Here is a 17,076-nt window from a genome sequence, read left to right on the forward strand (position 1 = left end):
TTGCGTGCATTCTACTGATATCTATCTCTTAAGGGCTTAACCACGTGTTTTTATAGAATGTTGGCAAATGATCTTAACAAAATTTGTCACAACTCATTATAAACCCAAGAAATATAAAGTCGACAGCCTCAGTCTATTCGCGCTTTTCTATTTGCTGAAGGCAGTCTTTTATTTGCATAGTATTTACCCAGAAGGCACTTCTTTCTCGTTGTCTCTGGCATCAGAATTCTTGAAAGAAACCTTTTGTATTTTAATAACAACCAGGAGCCATCAAACCACAAAGAAAAGAAGTATTATACTCTGAAAAGCATGTAATTAGAGTAACAATTCCTAAGCATGACTTAGAGATCTCTGCTTGTAACAGCTATATATTCAATTTGAGGTTCCATTTCTTTTGGCTGGTCCGATTGCAGTGGTGCTTATAATTAATTGATCACAGTCAGTTACAGGTTTCTTTGTTCTTTCTCCACTCCCACTGCTTCACTTGACTAGTCTTTTGATTTTGTACTTTATTTTCAGTTCCTTTCCTTTTTAAAATCAAATTTATACTAATCAAACAAAATGGAGGGTGCACCCTTTCTTTCCTCCCTGTCTTTTAGAAGTGACCAGGGTCAAACCCATCTCCTCTCTTTGCCTAATCCTATCAGACCCAAACTGAAGGTGGCAAAATCTGATTTGGACTAAGTTGAGATTTGATTCAATAAAAGGTTTAACCATAAACTATGACGGGAAGCACTAAAATGCCTGCAGCTATTTCACTGTTTTGGCAGAAAGGGATGAAAATGGCAGGCGTGGTTGACACTTTAGAGAACAGATCTGCCTCATTTTAGCTAGATACCTTTGAAGGGTTTATTGCAATACATCTTTTAAAAATCATCCCGAAGACACACAGACCTTTCCTAATAATGTACATGAGAAAAGACAGCCCAGTGGCCTCTTTGTCTAGCAAAGAGCCTATTAAAAAGTTGGGCAGCACTAAAGCAAAATTTTTCCTAAAAATAATAAAAAAGTAGAAACTTCGTAAAAAAAGAGTTTTATTAAAGACCAAAACATTAACTATACTCAGACTATTTGGGTTTTCTGTCGGTTTGGTTCATTAACAAGGTTATTCTATGAATAATGTATTATATGCTGTTTGTTTTATTTTCATAAAAAGAAAGCTTGAGGTATGTGTACGATCAGAGTGTCTATAACATACTGTACAAAGAAATACCATGCATTATATGCAGTAGCCTAACATCAAGCACACTGTTTCAGAAGATCTTATCCAGTGAAGGCATTCATTGACATGTCAAGTCGACAACTAGCAGGAAGAAAATAAAAAATAGCAAACAAAACAAAACTTTGTCTAACAGAAAGTGGGGAAAATGAACCGGAATGAAAGAGGGAACAGAGATAGCCAAAAACAAATGCTATTCAGAGACTAGACTATAGGTCAGATAAAAAGACCGAACATTCAGGAAGGAGAAGAATGCAGTAAAAGTCACGGATTTGCAGAAAGGTAGAAAATCATAAGGGCAGAGCAGACCAAATTTAGAAAGATGAACCATCAGTTTGACTTTCTCTTTCAGAACAGGAGTCCCCGACTGTTCAGACAGGCAGTACTTGCAGTTTATAAAACTGGCTGGCTACTTACGTTTATTTAAGAAAGTCATCATACCACTCAGCCTCATGTTTTTCAATGGAAAAAAATGCTGCAACAGTGTTAGAGACTCTGCAAAGTCAGGAGGTCCACTGAATCCCTAAATTCACTTTGAATCTCTAAAACAGTTCAAAGTTACCTAAACTGATCCCTTGAAAATGATTATGCTTGATTCAAAGGGATGATTTGACTGAATCTACATCCAATCATCCCCTCAAAGCTGTACAGACCAACTTTCATAGACTTACAGAGTACCAAAATACATCAGCTAAGGACAAAACAATGGTTTACCTCCCATGTAATTGTCTTCGAAAGGATTTCCTGAGGTCTGTTGAGTTCTCACAGTAGACAACCGGTGACTGAAATGAGGTGAATTGTATACTGTAACTATATGCCAAAGAAACTGCAGTTTGTACAGCGCTTTGTCAGCAAAGCAACCAATATTATCCATTAGTTAAACTGTCGTAACGGGAAACTTCCCTTGTTATGGTAACAGCTCATTTATTAATACCAACTTCTGCGTAGCAGGTGTTAACAAGCCTATAGAACTGCAGCATTCACAAATCCGCCACAGCTGTTCTTTGCTCAGCCCGCGCTGGAGCTACCTCACTGCTACTTTTTGCATATTGGTGTCCCATCATGCATAAGGATACGAGATACAGGATTCATATGCAAGTTTATCTGTAGTTCAAAGAAAATTTGCCTTATTTTTTTTTGGTCGATGAATTGCATTTGAACATTTCTACTGTATCATTTTTAAAAAGGACTGAATGCAGTAAAATTTCACCATACCTTAGAAAAAGGTGAAATTAAAGATATATAAATAGAAAGTAAGGTTGCTTGTTTTTCTGGCTGGTCCGAGAGTAGTGGATTACTTCAATTTCAATTGATTGTTCACCGTCAGTTACAGATTGATCTCCTTGTTCTCTCTTTCCCCCCTTCCCACTACTGCCCTTGACTAGTCTTTTGATTGGTGACACTATTATTAAAGGTATCTGTTTGATTCTCTGAAAATGGAGTTGCAAATGCATCAAGGATGCAAATGCTTTTGGCTAAGGTTTGGGTACCTTTGAATGGCTTAGCTTGCTTCAGCTATAGAAAAATCATAGTTGTGTTATTCCAGAAAGAAAAAATAATTTGTAACTGGACAATACTTTACTTAGACTCAATATGGCACAGATATTTGAGGGCAGATATTATCTTATACTTAAGGTTTCTTTTTATATGATATTCTGCAGTATGTAAGTTACTATTATGCTGATATTATTCCTGATTATATAGCAGTTGAGCAGGAAATAATGGAAGGCTGTCCTCAGACCACTACACTTTCAGTTGATTTTATGGCTTTGTTTCAGAAGGGTATAAAGTCCTAAGCCACTACTTAGAATTATGTACATAAAAATATTAAAAAGTAATTAGGCAGTTATTTTAGGGGGTTTAAGGAGGGGTAATTAAGAGGAAATAGAAGTTACACTAAGAAGTAACTTTTAGTTAGGCTGTCTCACGTAGAGAATAAATTAATTTTGTGGAGGTATTGCTTGAAAGCTTTGCCAAATTTAAGAGGAATCGGTCAATTTCATTCTGAACACACATACACAGACAGCTATCTGCTGTGCTGCCGGTACTGGGAGGAGGCATATTTGCACTGATTTCTCCATCAAGAGAATTAGGTGCAGATGATGGGGGCCAGCAGCATGAATATACTGTATAGGTATTGATCCAGCCTCCCCACCCCCAATTTCCAGCAATCGATCAAGACCAGTAAGGAGGCAAGTGCAGTTGAACCTCTCTTGGGAATCACTGACATATGAAAGGGCTTTTTTCCTCCAATGCCAATAGCTTTATTGCTTGGAAAACCAGAGAACAGGAATAGCAACATGGTCGCTGCATGTTTTTAATCAGGCAGCCATCTTGTTCAATTTCTTTTCTTTTTGTAATAGTAGGCATTTATTTATCTATCATATTTGTATAGCCGCCCATCTCACTTATTGTGACTCTGGAACATTTATCAGAACATTTGTGGGTTCCCCAGGCGGGGACTGCAAATTAGAGAGCTTGGCTTCCTTTTACATCTGTATAGTTTTATGATTCATTCTAAAAGTGTATTAATGTTAATGTGTCTTTTTAAAGTAACCATATGTATACCAAATTGTGATAGATGAAAATCTGAAATTCTATTTACTATGGCTCACAATATTTATGCTCATATATTCTAAAGCTGAGCAACATACTGTGAATCTATTTAAAAGTATTATGAGTATTTTTAAATAGTTCACAGTATATATCAGAGGTGAAAAGAAGTCTGATTAATGCAAAGAACATGTCAACACCTGTGCCTCAAACAATAATTGAAGGAAACTACTTTAATAGGCTGCAATAGTGAATAGCAAACTTTTCCTAAATATATGACTTATTTTAAAATTTAAGTTTTGTGTAAATGTACATAAATAATAGAATTGCCAATGTAATATTCTACATTGGCAATTCTATTAGTTATATAAAGTTAGACAAAACTAGTAAGTAGTATTCATGGATACTTCTAGAATATCTTTTGATGTTTAATGCAGGTTACTAATTCAGCCAAAGGGGGGGGGGAAATAAGATACTATATATTGCACAGGAAGAAACTTATCAAGATTTATTAGGCCCTGGCATTTAGAGTAAATTTTCACAAAAAAGGCCTAAAAATAAACGTATTAGAAATACGGGATACACAACCTTGTTATGTGTCCAAACCAGATACAAACTCAGTTTGCATCTCTTCTGCCGGTCTGGAAGTGGTAAGGCTTTCCAACATTCTATAGCTAGCATCAAAGCATGACAAATATGCCAAGTTGACTTGATTCCTGAGGTCTATATTCATGCAGTTTTCTTGGCTGCTTTACAGATATGGCTTGCTGTTGTTTATTTCAGGGATTTTTTTTTTACTTCCCAGTCCAGCCAACAGCCCTGGGACTCCCAGACTGTCTCCCATCCAAGAAGTACTTAGGGCGATGTGCTACTGCCTGCCAGTGTGGAGACAGCACCAGGATTTCCCTACTGAGAGAAGATACCCAGACTGAAAGCTGAGGAATCGTATCTGGTGATACTGGTCTTTAGCCTACAATCAAGCATCTTACTTCAAGCATACTTGAAGTGTACTCCCCTTGTATGTAACATGTATCTAACTTCCAACTATGTTCAGTGCTGCATAAGGATTGGTTTGTTCAAGCATCTTCATCACATAAGGTGCAGACAGGCAGCTTGGTGTCCTCCAGATTGTCTTTTCTTCAGTTCTTACCAAATCCAGCTAGTATGGCCAATGCCAAGGGACTGTCAGAAATGTCATCAGGTTACTTATTTTTACATGAAGATTACAAGAGTGCATTTGCTACTGTCACTTAACATGCCAACAGACAACTTATGATCACAAAACGTAAGACTTAATTCCTAACAGAAGAGTTCAACAAATATCCAAATTTACTTCTTTCACAGGAAGCTAAAGTGTAGATATATGAAAGTGAAAAACCAGCCTAGGAACATACAATTGAGTAATTTGGTTATGAAGAGAAAAAAGGTGCACTAGTTTTCCATACTTTAAATTCTTCCTTTTGGATATAGCCTGCCATACATGAGTTTCACCTCAAACATCTGGTAAGTATAATGGTGGTGGTACTTTACTGGGATTAAGCAGTAACTAAGGAACATTTTTTAATCTCAGAATTAGTTTTATCTTTTAACAGTTGTTAAAAATAAATCTCACAAGTGGTATGAATATAGGTTGCTCAGTGGTTACTTGCAAAAATAAAGCACAGAAACTATTGCCATCTAGAATTATTCTTCTGTTCTGCAAGGACTAGGAAGAACCAGTTCATATATTGCCATGTGTTTGGCCATGCACCAGAAAGTTTCTTTTTATGTCCGTATCACCTTCTCTCCATTAAAAAATCAGATAGAATTAGTCTTATTAATTTGTTTGATAAAGGTTAAAGCTTTGTTTTCACACAGAAATGAATCAAGATTATTTGTCACAAAAAAATGTATTTTCTTAGATCAAGAACATTAAACTAATAAAAATTCACATCAAAAAGTGCAGTGTTCAGATCTGCTTTGTAATACAAAAATCTCATACTGCAATGTTTTGCTACCCCAAATCCCCTTTGCTCCAGATGCTGCACTATTCCCCCCATTCTTTCAGTAAGTTTGCACAGACTTTTCCTTAAATCTGAAAATTGTTCTACTTAAAGTTCATCTTTTGTTTTGCTTAATTTGGTGGCATGTTCTTCAACAAATTTACTCAAGTTCTCCAAATCTCTTTCCCCGGTTTCAAATTTAATTGGATTTTTCTTCTTGTTGCTGGGAGCAAAATAGATGGTGGGGAAACCTTCTACTTTGTAATTGTCATTTGTGACATCATTAGCAGTTGCATCCATTTTAGCAATTATCAGATTTTTCTGATTCTTGTATTTTTTACCCAATTCCATATAGATGGGTTCTAATTTCTTGCAATGCCCACACCAGGGAGCATAGAACTCTATAAGAACATCAGCATTTGGATCCATTACTGTGGATTCAAAAGTTTTACCAACAACAATCTTCACTGGACCTTTGTTATTTTTTGGTATTGGCTGGGATTTCACAATGGGCTTTAGTTTACCTACAAAGGAAGCAGAAGAACACTGTTATACCAAGACAGCATCTCCTATATTCCAACTTGCAAAATTACAATCCCCAAATTAGCTGCTCCATGCTAGTATTTTTATTTGTTCTTTAAATCAAAAACACAAAATACCTTTTCCTGATCATCAGAGGATACTTCTCATTTGCCACAGAGGATCATAAAAAGCTCAGTGAGTTCACTAGGATCTGACTCAGAAGTGAAGGCAAAACTGAATGGAATCCCTTCACTTTGGTGGAAAATGTCTTTCAGAGCATTTGGCATCTGTAGCCTTTTGTTGCATAAGCGAAGGAGGAAAAGAACACAATATATTGTCCTTCTCCCACCCCAATTTCTATTTAACTTTCAGCCAGATATAGATTGCTGAAGAACATAAAAGCTTTCTATGTTGTGATATTTTGGATGCTTACAATACAATATGCTGCTCCTTACAACAAAATTTCATCAACAATGCAAAGTGTGGAACTACATTTTACAAAGGATTTTCCCCAACCTGTTGTACTTCACTAAAGTTGAACTTCAATTCCTGTTACCCCAACGATGTTTGGAAACACTGGGCTAAGAAATGCTGGAACAAAATTTCACCTATTTGAAGCTTACTCATACAAGGCTAGGGCTTCTTGAACATGCTGTAGTGGCTAGTTTCAAGCACATTAAGAATATATCAAACAAACCACACCATGGGTTAGTGTGATACACAAATCCAGCCTTTAGTATCTCCATGTAGTGCTATATCCATGTTGTTTCACCTTCCATTAGAAAAAATAGTAGTCTATGAACTAAATCCAAGCAAGACCATTTACCTTTTTTGAATGACAAAACAAATTCCCTAAGTGTATCAGAGTCAAATTCTTCAGGTTCCATGGCATATTTTTTACCAGCTTCATCAAAGATAGCAGCATTAACATCTTCTCCACTGTCAATCAGTCCCAAATCTTTTATCTCTGAAGAGTAGTCTTCTTCATCAGCAATTGCAAAAGTGTATTCTGGAAAGTCCTTAGCCACGTCTAAGACTTTATTACGCCAATACTGGGTAGCTGGAAATACCAAACATGCCATTTAGAGATTTCTAAATTAAATTGTACAAGATCATTATGAAAATTACTTTATTAGTTATACCTACCAACACGATAGTCAAAGCTGAAGTCTACCATATAATAAACAACTACTAAGGGCTTCTTAGCATATCTCTTAGCGTCATTAGCAGTCTTGCGATGACCAACAAGAGGCAGGGCATGTTTCACCACATGTTTTTTCACTTCAGCAACATCAGTAGATTCCTGTTTACAGCAACAAAAACTAAGTCTGGAGGATGTAATGCTTGCAAGAGGGTTTACTATGGAGAATATTCATACACAAATCCTAACAAAGAACTGAAGAACCTTATATCCTGTGCGGGTTATTGAGGCTTATTCATTCGCAAAAGGTGAATTAAAAGAAATATTAAGTGAAGAATCTTCAATCAAGATCTAGCGCCATTCAGTTCAGGGAAACCTTTCCTTGACCTTGGATTACTGTGCAGTAATAAGCCTTTAAAAACATTATCTATGAAGCTTTCAAAAAACCAATTTCTTATGGAAGAAATGCAGCTGGAAAGAGGTTACACTCCACCCCCACCCCACACACAGTTGAACATTTTAAAACATCTAATTCTTTTACAGAGTGGGAATAGTCAGGAGAAAATTGGGGAAAAGAGCAAAAAGAAGTATGAAAGAAAGCTGTTGACTCATTTATTTATTTAAAATTATATTTTGGGGACACCAGCAAGGATGGAACCCTCCTCAGTTAATGTCCATAAGAGAAGAGAAAGAGAAGAGAGAAAAAATAAATACAAACAGCAGTTATAAGAACCAACATTAGCCAGAAGTGCCGTTCAGGAAAAAGCCACTGAAAAAAAGTGGGCCTTCAACCTTTTCTGAAAGCATACTAAGGAGTCTAATGAAAATTCATGCCAAAAATTGGGGATTACTAGCCATAAAAATTCTATCATTTTTATTGACCACCCTATTCTGGATTGTAGGCATTTCATGATTTCTAAACTTTAGGTTGTTTATATGCATGCACACACACATAGAGTATAACTTCAGTTAACCTTAGGATCATGACTATGAAATCCCATTAGATGTTTGCATCCAGCTTGGCAAGTTCAGAATACAAGAAAGCCCAATGTGAAACAGCAAAACTAATTGCATTATTTGGAGCCTGGATCAGTTTTTCAAAGAAATACTTCCATAGTTCTAAAAAGTACTCTGGAGCATCACAAATTAGGATATGCAAATAACTCAGTCAAAAGGATAAAACTGATCTGTACCTAATATGGACTTGACATAGCTACTCACTTTTATATCCAAAACATACATTGTAGGCTCATATTTTGATTGAAATTTTTCAGGTTGCATCATCACCAGTGTTCCAGGATCTACTTTTAGGAAGTTTGATATTTCACTGCTGAAAGTATGGTGGAACTTATATTCTTCTCTCAAGCTGTTAGCTGAAACAAAACCCCAAAGAATTAGGACATTCTGAAGTTTGAAAAATCTGAATACTTTACACAGTATTGCTATTTCCCAGAGTTTATTAAAATATAACTATACACAGAAATGCAACAATAAAACTCTTCTGTATTCTCCCTAGTTTTAGTTTCTATTTGAAGTCAGATTGACCCTTGTAGTTCCACATTATGACATCATCTATATAATACTTTAATTAGGATAATTCCTCAGATTTCCCATTCTCTGCAGAGGCTCTTTACTATCAAGACAGAAGCTCTATCAGCTGCCAGATAATAGCAAATTAACTTGTTTAAATCCTGCACTTAGTTCTGTGTGTTGTTGCTTGCCTTCTCCTTTATGCCAGTTTGGTCTAGTGGTTAAGGTGCTGGGCTAGAAACCAGGAGTCTATGAGTTCTAGTCCCGCCTTAGGCATGAAAGCCAGCTGGGCGACCTTGGGCCAGTCACTATCTCTCAGCACAACTCACCTCACAGGGTCGTTGTTGTGGGGAAAATAGGAGGAGGAAGGAGTATTAGGTATGTTCACCACCTTGAGTTATTTATAAATAAATAATAAAGGCGGGATAAAAATTAAATAAACAAATCTTATTTTCCTCCAATATGTATATTATTCTTTCCTCTGAGAGAGAACAGGGGAATTACGTCACCTCATTTTAGTAAAGCAGGAACCGGAGGTTATCAACTGATATAGACAGCCTTTTGAGAATTAACATGGCACTGCAATTATAAGAGAAAAAGATGGCGTCGTATTATTTAATTTCTATATCTATAATTTGAAGGATATTTTTCCACTGCTCTGCATTCTCAGAAAGCTTTAGGAAGTACTGTCCATGTGCTAATACTGAGCAATGTTTACAACTTCATAATAAAAGGAAAATGTACCTGCATCTTGGTAGAGTTGGTAAGCTGGGTCCTGGCTTTCTTTAAAAACGCCAATAATAACAACATCATCTCCATCTTTCAGAAATTCTTGTACCTGTTTAATGGCCTGTATTTGTTTGGATGGAGGGCCAGCTTGTTCTATCATGTAATCAACAATTCCTGTTAACAAAAATAATCTCTTGTTATGGTCCGAAAAATCATCCATTTAGTATCTTATAATTGAAAAAAGAAGACTGCTAATCTTACAGAGTTTTAGTCCATCAACTAAAAATCATGTTTGTTCTAAAAATTATTGTTGAAAAAAATAAAGGGCATGTAAAAGAAAGGAATGTTGAAGTAATGCCGTTTTTTCCCCTTTTGGGAAGCAGGCTGACTCTAGAAATGTCAGCTTGGTCGATAGATAGATAGATAGATAGATAGATAGATAGATAGATAGATAGATAGATAGATTCCATATATTGGACTTAATGAAGTCAACTCTCGTTAAGTCTCAGCTCCCCAGCTATTGAATGGAAATAGGAATAAATCTACAGGTTGTTGCAAACAGAAGAGTTTGCCATACCATATTTTTCTCTTGGCCCATTGTAGTCAAAAGGTTTGCCCTTGCGGAAGATCTTGAGAGAAGGGTATCCAGACACATCAAATCTCTTTGCAAGATCTGTTTCTGCAATAGCATCAACTTTTGCTAGGGGGATAGGAGGAATACGCTTACTAAGCTCCTTAGCTGCCTTCTCATATTCTGGAGCTAATCTTTTGCAATGTCCACACCTATATCAGAAGGGAGGCAGAAAGAGGTTAAAATTTACAGTTAAAAGTTCTCAAAACTGTTCTGAATTTTTTTAAGCAGAACAAAAGGAAAAAAATAACATTTCAGATATAAGATTTTTTTGTGTTCATTTTTAAAGGGAAAAATGTTACTGTTGAGATATCATTTTAGGTAAACATTATTGAAACATATATTTTGATATAACAGTGTTACAAGTCATCATCTACATAGCAGTTAGCAATTGGTCACTGGGTGTTCTGCTCCAATGAATATACACAATATTTATGGAAATGGTATCTATTGCCATGTTCAGTTTCACATCTGCCCTGAAGAAGCCAGCAACTTGTCTACTGAAACATCAGTGCATATTTATTTTACACATGGGACCTGATTCAATATAAGTGACCAGACATTTCTACAGGCTATATCCCTGGATTGAGGGATGAAAGCGATGTGTGCATTTTTTCAAATAAGTGCCTTGGATATGCAGGTTTAATAGTGCTTCAGGTAACCCCAAGTGGATGTGCAGCTGATATGAAAAATATGAATTTGTCCTCAGTGGGCTGTTTTCCAACTCCAAAATTCAGATCATAACAAAATGCTTTTCAGGGAGGAATGTGATATACTTGAATCCTATGGTAAATATAATATGGCTTAAAGAGGATAGAATCATACCTGGTTGTCAATTTTAAAAAGTAATTCAAAAGCACACATGTGCCATGCAGGTTCAAATTTGTGCCAAGATCTAATTAGGTAAAATAATTAACTATCAATATCCAAACCTAGCCTACAGGAAAATAGCTATAAAAAAGGGATAATTTTGCACAGGCCTATTTTGAAATATTAGCAGTTTTAAGTTATTCAATGTATAAGTCAGATGTTTTTTAAAAAAACTGCAGGATTTTTAGATATCGATGAACTGCAAACATGGAAGCAGTGAAATACATGAAAAGCTTCCCTATTACGAAAGATCAAACTTTCTGAAAAGAAGTGCCACAATCCAACAGTGTTGGCTTATGGCAGCCTTTCTCAACCTTTTGACCCTGGAGGAACCCTTGAAATATTTTTCAGGCCTCGGGGAACCCCTGCATGTTCAGGTTTGAATGTAGGCCAGAAGTTACAAAATTATTAGTTTCATGTGTAGGCCTGTATATATGCATTAACTGTGTTCTTAAACTGAAAATAAAGAATGAAACCTACTTCTTTAATGTGAAGTTGCCCAAATTTGAAATATTTTTTTAAATAAATCATGATCTCCCAGGGAACCCCCAGTGACCTCTCATTGAACCCTAGGGTTCCACGGAACCCTGGTTGAGAAACCTTGGCTTATGGTGTGCTGCCAAAGGAAGAAAAAAAAAGTCATGACAACTATGATAAAATATACTTCTTCTTACCATGGAGCATAGAATTCAACCAGAATTATGTCTGCTTCATTCACTGTTGCATCAAAGTTCTCTTTGGTCAAAACTAATGTAGCTTCAGGTGGAGGGATCCAGTCAGGTTGTGAAACCTCCTTTACTTTAGCCACAATTTCTAAAAACATAATATGAAAAGACTCATTTTTATTCTTAACTAGCAAAATGTGCATCATTTTAACAAGTGTAATTATCACAAAAGGACAACTGTACACTACAGAGAATTTGGAAATGCATCTTGCTCCAGAATAGAAGGGTCTTGGGCACTTTAATCAAGCCATATTTCTGCCTTCATCATTAGAGCACTTTCGTATAAGAATGAGAATGATTTCTTATTCTTATTAGAGACTAAAGTGTCAACCACTCCTTTACATGTAAGTAAAATGGTGTAGCTGGGAAAATCACAAGACAAAACTGACACTGAGAATCAAGCCTGTATCTGTATTTGGAGCTATTCTGCATCGTGCTAAATGTGAAGGCACGTTGGAGAACTGGTTTACACCAAGCAGAAATCAAGCCATAAAAAATATCATTTGGGCATGCTATTATCTTTTCAGCCATCTTCTTGAGAAGACTGGAAAACTGACTAATAGGCTCTGCTGAAAGACAAAGCACCACACTATATGAAAGAATGCATGCAAATAATATTCTGAACCAACATCTCATTCTACATTTTCAAAACAATAGAACTGTGTGGAAAAAATAATGTACTCTTCCCAGAACTGTTTGTAAAATTAATCAACAAGTGATTACTTGGGCTGGTGCTGTAATAGAAAGTCTTCAGCAAATATAGGTTACACTATAGGAAACCTTTGTACACATATTGATGTAGCAAACAGTGGTGCATCCTCTTTCCAGGTTTTGCCCAAGGAGCAATAAAAGTTTTCCTAGTGCAAATACAGTTTGTATATCTCCCTTTGGGACACTAAAGATGTATATCCTTTGCATGATTCCCAGAAACACAGAAAGAAAATATTCTGATTCCTTGTGCATCTTCCTGCAAATGCACCCTTGTAACAAGACAACACATTGCCTTCATGTATTTTTTTAAAAAAAACATCACTCAAGGTGGTCTCATGCATTTGGAATAAATTGTAGGCTATGTGTAAATAAGTGGCACACTTTCCTATTTCCAGTTCATGTGTTACATAGGTCAAAGAAAAAAAGTCACTACCTACCTGCTTCTGTTCTTGAGCCATCATAATCCACTGGCTGCCCTTTCTTCAGAATTTTAATGGTTGGATAACCACTAACATCAAATCGACTTGACACAGTAGGGGCTGTTGTAGCATCTATTTTGGCAACGGGAATGGGTGGATCATTTTCTTTTAGTGTTTTGGATATTTTTTCATATTCTGGAGCAAACTGCTTACAGTGCCCACACCTAAAGAAAACAAGAGAGTAAATTTGGACAGGAGTTTATTTTATTATTCTGTTTCTACAGAAAAATTTAGATTAAGGACAAAGGCAATTTTATCTCAATACAATGCTTAGCTAGGTAGCACTCTAATCATATTGAAGGAATGAATGTGGTTGCTGATAGAGGAAAGCTATTTGAAAAATAAGTTGCTGCATCATCAGTAGACTTCAACCTTGTGGGCCCCATGTGAGTGAAATTGTTCACCCGAATAATGCTATGGTTTTATGCATTTATTTCTCATTTTTATAGATCTACAGAATCAAAAGACTCAGACAATATAAAAACAAAAGCTAACTTGTTGCAAATCTAACTTACAGGGGGAGGTTCTTTCATAGGATGAGAGCCCCCACTGACATCACCTCTCATAAGCTAGGAACCCATAACAATTCTGAGAGGAATGGACTGGATGGGCTAATTCTAGTTAGATAAGGCAGTTCTCCAAAAACTTAGAAGTCAAGCCACTTCGGATTTTAAACACCAAAGCTCACATTCTGAAACGTACCTAGAGGCCTACTGACATCCAGTGCAACAGTATTTGCATTGCTTGGCTGCAGCAGCTCTCACCCATCCACATGTAGGCCACCGTATTGTAAACAGCACTAAACCAGAATCAGTTTCAAAGATGAAAATGGAAACGTGAAAGCATCATGCTTACCAGGGGGCATAAAACTCCAGAAGTACAGTATCTTTGCCTTCAACAAAACTATCAAAGTTTGCATCATTCAACACTAAAACACCGTTTTCTTCTTTTACTTCTGAATCATCGTCTTCATTATCGTCATTGTCATCGTCATCATCATCAGTTTCCTCACTGGCAATAGAATCTAATTAAAAGGAATATAGTTTTCTAATTCTGTAAGCTCTGCATTGCAATGCACATGAAATGCACTGCTACAATCCTATTTCAGCAAAGCCCAAATATTTAGAATGGACCACAGGACACTACCCAAATGAATATCACACTGTCTCTCCTCCTTCTGTTCCCCCCAACCATACTTCTCTTTCAAAACTTCAATTCTACAGTGGTGCTCCTCATACAGTCTTGCACAGCTTCTGACCCCCTAAATCCTCTTAAGGAAGCATAGTGCCTCCTGGTTGTTGCTGGCTTAGAGGTTATCAAGGATCTGGAAAGCCTTAATTTTGTCTAGCATTTGGCAGGTTATGCATTTTTACATGAGTTCTAGTAAGAAATAAGTGATAAGCATAAAGGTGTGCTGGTAGAAGAAATTATGAAATCAGTGTTGCCATGCAGAAACTGCACATTAAAAATGTTGGTCACTTTCTAAAGTAAGGAATCTGCCATCCTTACATGTTTTAACCTATAACTTCCACAATTAGTATTAATGGCTGAGGCTTGTAGAAACTGTAGATCTACAGTTAGGAAGGCACTACATTGCTAAATTATTGATGAAATACTAGTAGATACGTCAGACAGCTCATTCTTCAGATAATGTCATCTGAACAACATTCCCACCCAAAGAATCCCAAATTCAAGCTTGTAAACCACTACGGATGTGCAGCCATTCTGGAAGCATTATGAACTCAACAGAGTTTAAACTAATTTGAAACACTTCCAAAATATTCAGAACAACCTTTTTCAAAACTAAACAACCTCTTCAAATTCGAAACCATGTGCTACATTCCTAAATCCTACCATTCATTGATTACTATGTGAAAAGAAAAGAATTCCAACCTATACTAGCCATAACTTATCTTGACAGATACTTATACAAGCTGCATGTTTTTCAGAAGTTCTTAAACAATACTTAAATCACAACAAAGAGATTCATTTTACTTCCTTCACAGGGTGAAATTTAACAGAAAGTTGGAATGAATTAGCTGAAGAAGAAATGTTTACTACCTTAGATCAGTACAACCTCTATCTCTGATTCCAACTTGCCTGTGTAAGGTGAACTAATTACAGGGTTAGGGAGATTTAATTACACATGTTTAAATCAACATAATTTTAAAAAAATAAATACACCATCCCAAGAGATCTAATTTGTATGTCACAACAAACAACTAGTACATCCTAGCATAAACCTGCTAACTGTGCAGCAAAAAACCTTGTTTCCATAGCCTGCAAGAGCTGATGCAGTTAGACAAATATATAGATGTGCATTCTGTCCTTGTCCTGTCAATTTCTCTCTATATACACATACGGACACACACACATATATATAATGTGTGCGTGTATGTAGTCTTCACTCAGTAATGACTATCTGGCAGCAGGATTGCAGACAGGAGCCTTTAACTGCTTTTCCTGCCTGTTGGGTGTCAATGACTGAACCTGAGATTTTTTTCATGAAATATATGTGCTTTCTGCATTCAAAATAGCAATTAGTGATTGTTTTCATGAGCATACTCCGAAAAGGTTATGGGGCAAAGAGGTAAAATATTTCGTTAACTATGTGTACTTCACAAGGTAATCCCAAAACCCTTAAGTCATTTTGAAAGTTCAACATTTTCCCCAACAGCAGTTAGATACTTCCTACATGCTACCAGGAAAGTCAGTTTTGCCTGTTGTTGCCCAATATTCAGAAAAAACTTTTAAACATGGACATTCAATTTACCTATAATTGGTAAATCAACTGGCATTCCCTCTCCCCAGTTTTGAAAGCAGTATCTTCCAAATTTATAGCAGAGCTTACCCTGAGCTTACCACTAATGTATTATCCTCCTTTGGAAATTATGCCCAATGTAGACATCCGAAAAGCAGCAATATACGTGCAGAATCAAAGTATGTCTGCAATTTTGAAGGAGGAAATACTCCACATCAAACATATATGGATGTTAAATACCATCAATTCGAGAAGACCGCCTGGCATTCGGGGTCTCTTCCACACCTCTTTATTTCGTCTCTTCTGTTTTCCTCGCGATCTCCCGTTTGTCCACCAGCACCTTCCCAACCCAAAATGCCTTCCGCCTGTCCTGAACTGGAAGGAGCCACTTCCATTATCCCGTTGAGCTTTCTCACCTCCAGGAAGATGGAATAACTCAGCCAATCGATTCAGCCTAGAGAAAGCAGGGTTTTTTTTCCCGAGAGATAAACGCTTACCTTCCCCTTCTTCCTCCTCCTGGCACCTGGCTAATACAGCAAGCTGTGCCAGCGCTAGGAGAAGGGTTAGCAGGCACACTCTTTTGACGTTCATTGCAGCATCAACGTCTTCTCTCCCGTCCAGTTCTTCTCGCCGCCTCCTCCCCCTTCCCTCAGGGAAAGAAAGCCTCTCCTTCCCAGAAGGCGAATTTACAGGAAGTCGTGCGCCCTGATTGGCTAGGAAAGCAGGGAGACTCCTGAGTAGTCAACCAATCCAAGAGGGACTTGTGTTGGAACGAATGAAAGTTGTGTTTTAAGAACTGACTTTCAGCAGGGGGGAGTTCGATTTCGGTAAATGGAGTGTCCCCGTGCCTGCATTCCCCCAGCAAATCTCCTCTCTATTTGCAAGAAGGAGCTGGGGCGGTACGCACAACAGAAAACCCGGCGGGGTGTGTCACTGTGCGCGCAGCGTCTGCGGATTTTTTTTAAAGGACAAAACTCCTCTGAGGTGCCCCTCACGGATTGGCTACCCTGGAAACTACCAATCCCGACTTGCCACTCGTTTGGAAAGGCAAACAAACCCTGGGGCGGAGCAAGAGGAAAGTGGACAAAGGAAAAGGGGAGGACGGCGGTGGGTTCCGTTAGCCGGCGGGAAAGCCACTTCTCGCTGTGGGATTGGTCTGACAGAGGGACGGAGAGAGGTGGAGGGTGGGCGGCAGCCGCTTAGGCTGGTCCACGTCAGTTGAG

At 37.4% G+C, this 17,076-nt stretch overlaps 1 protein-coding gene across 1 annotated transcript; it reads right to left on the minus strand.

The window, feature by feature from the left end:
* Window positions 1–4,889: 4,889 nt before the first annotated feature.
* Window positions 4,890–16,635, minus strand: PDIA4 (protein disulfide isomerase family A member 4). The gene is made up of 10 exons (XM_063304210.1): window positions 16,351–16,635; window positions 13,948–14,116; window positions 13,051–13,256; window positions 11,852–11,990; window positions 10,254–10,459; window positions 9,692–9,850; window positions 8,639–8,790; window positions 7,423–7,579; window positions 7,103–7,336; window positions 4,890–6,278 (listed from the first exon to the last, which is right to left on the minus strand). The coding sequence occupies exons 1-10, from the start codon at window positions 16,442–16,444 to the stop codon at window positions 5,863–5,865; spliced, it is 1,932 nt and encodes a 643-aa protein (XP_063160280.1). The 5' UTR covers window positions 16,445–16,635; the 3' UTR covers window positions 4,890–5,862.
* Between the last annotated feature and the right edge of the window lie 441 nt (window positions 16,636–17,076).

This window comes from Candoia aspera, chromosome 4, assembly GCF_035149785.1.
Source record: "Candoia aspera isolate rCanAsp1 chromosome 4, rCanAsp1.hap2, whole genome shotgun sequence".
Classification (NCBI taxonomy): Eukaryota; Metazoa; Chordata; class Lepidosauria; order Squamata; family Boidae; genus Candoia; species Candoia aspera.

Bases quoted from the DNA above. Each gene is read 5' to 3' on its own strand.
- PDIA4 (XM_063304210.1), bottom strand. From the start codon at position 16,444: ATGAACGTCAAAAGAGTGTGCCTGCTAACCCTTCTCCTAGCGCTGGCA. The intron at 13,257-13,947 runs GTAAGCATGATG...TGTTTTCTTTAG, and splicing joins CTGGAGTTTTATGCCCCCTG to GTGTGGGCACTGTAAGCAGT. The intron at 10,460-11,851 runs GTAAGAAGAAGT...CTTCTGATATAG, and splicing joins GTTGAATTCTATGCTCCATG to GTGTGGACATTGCAAAAGAT.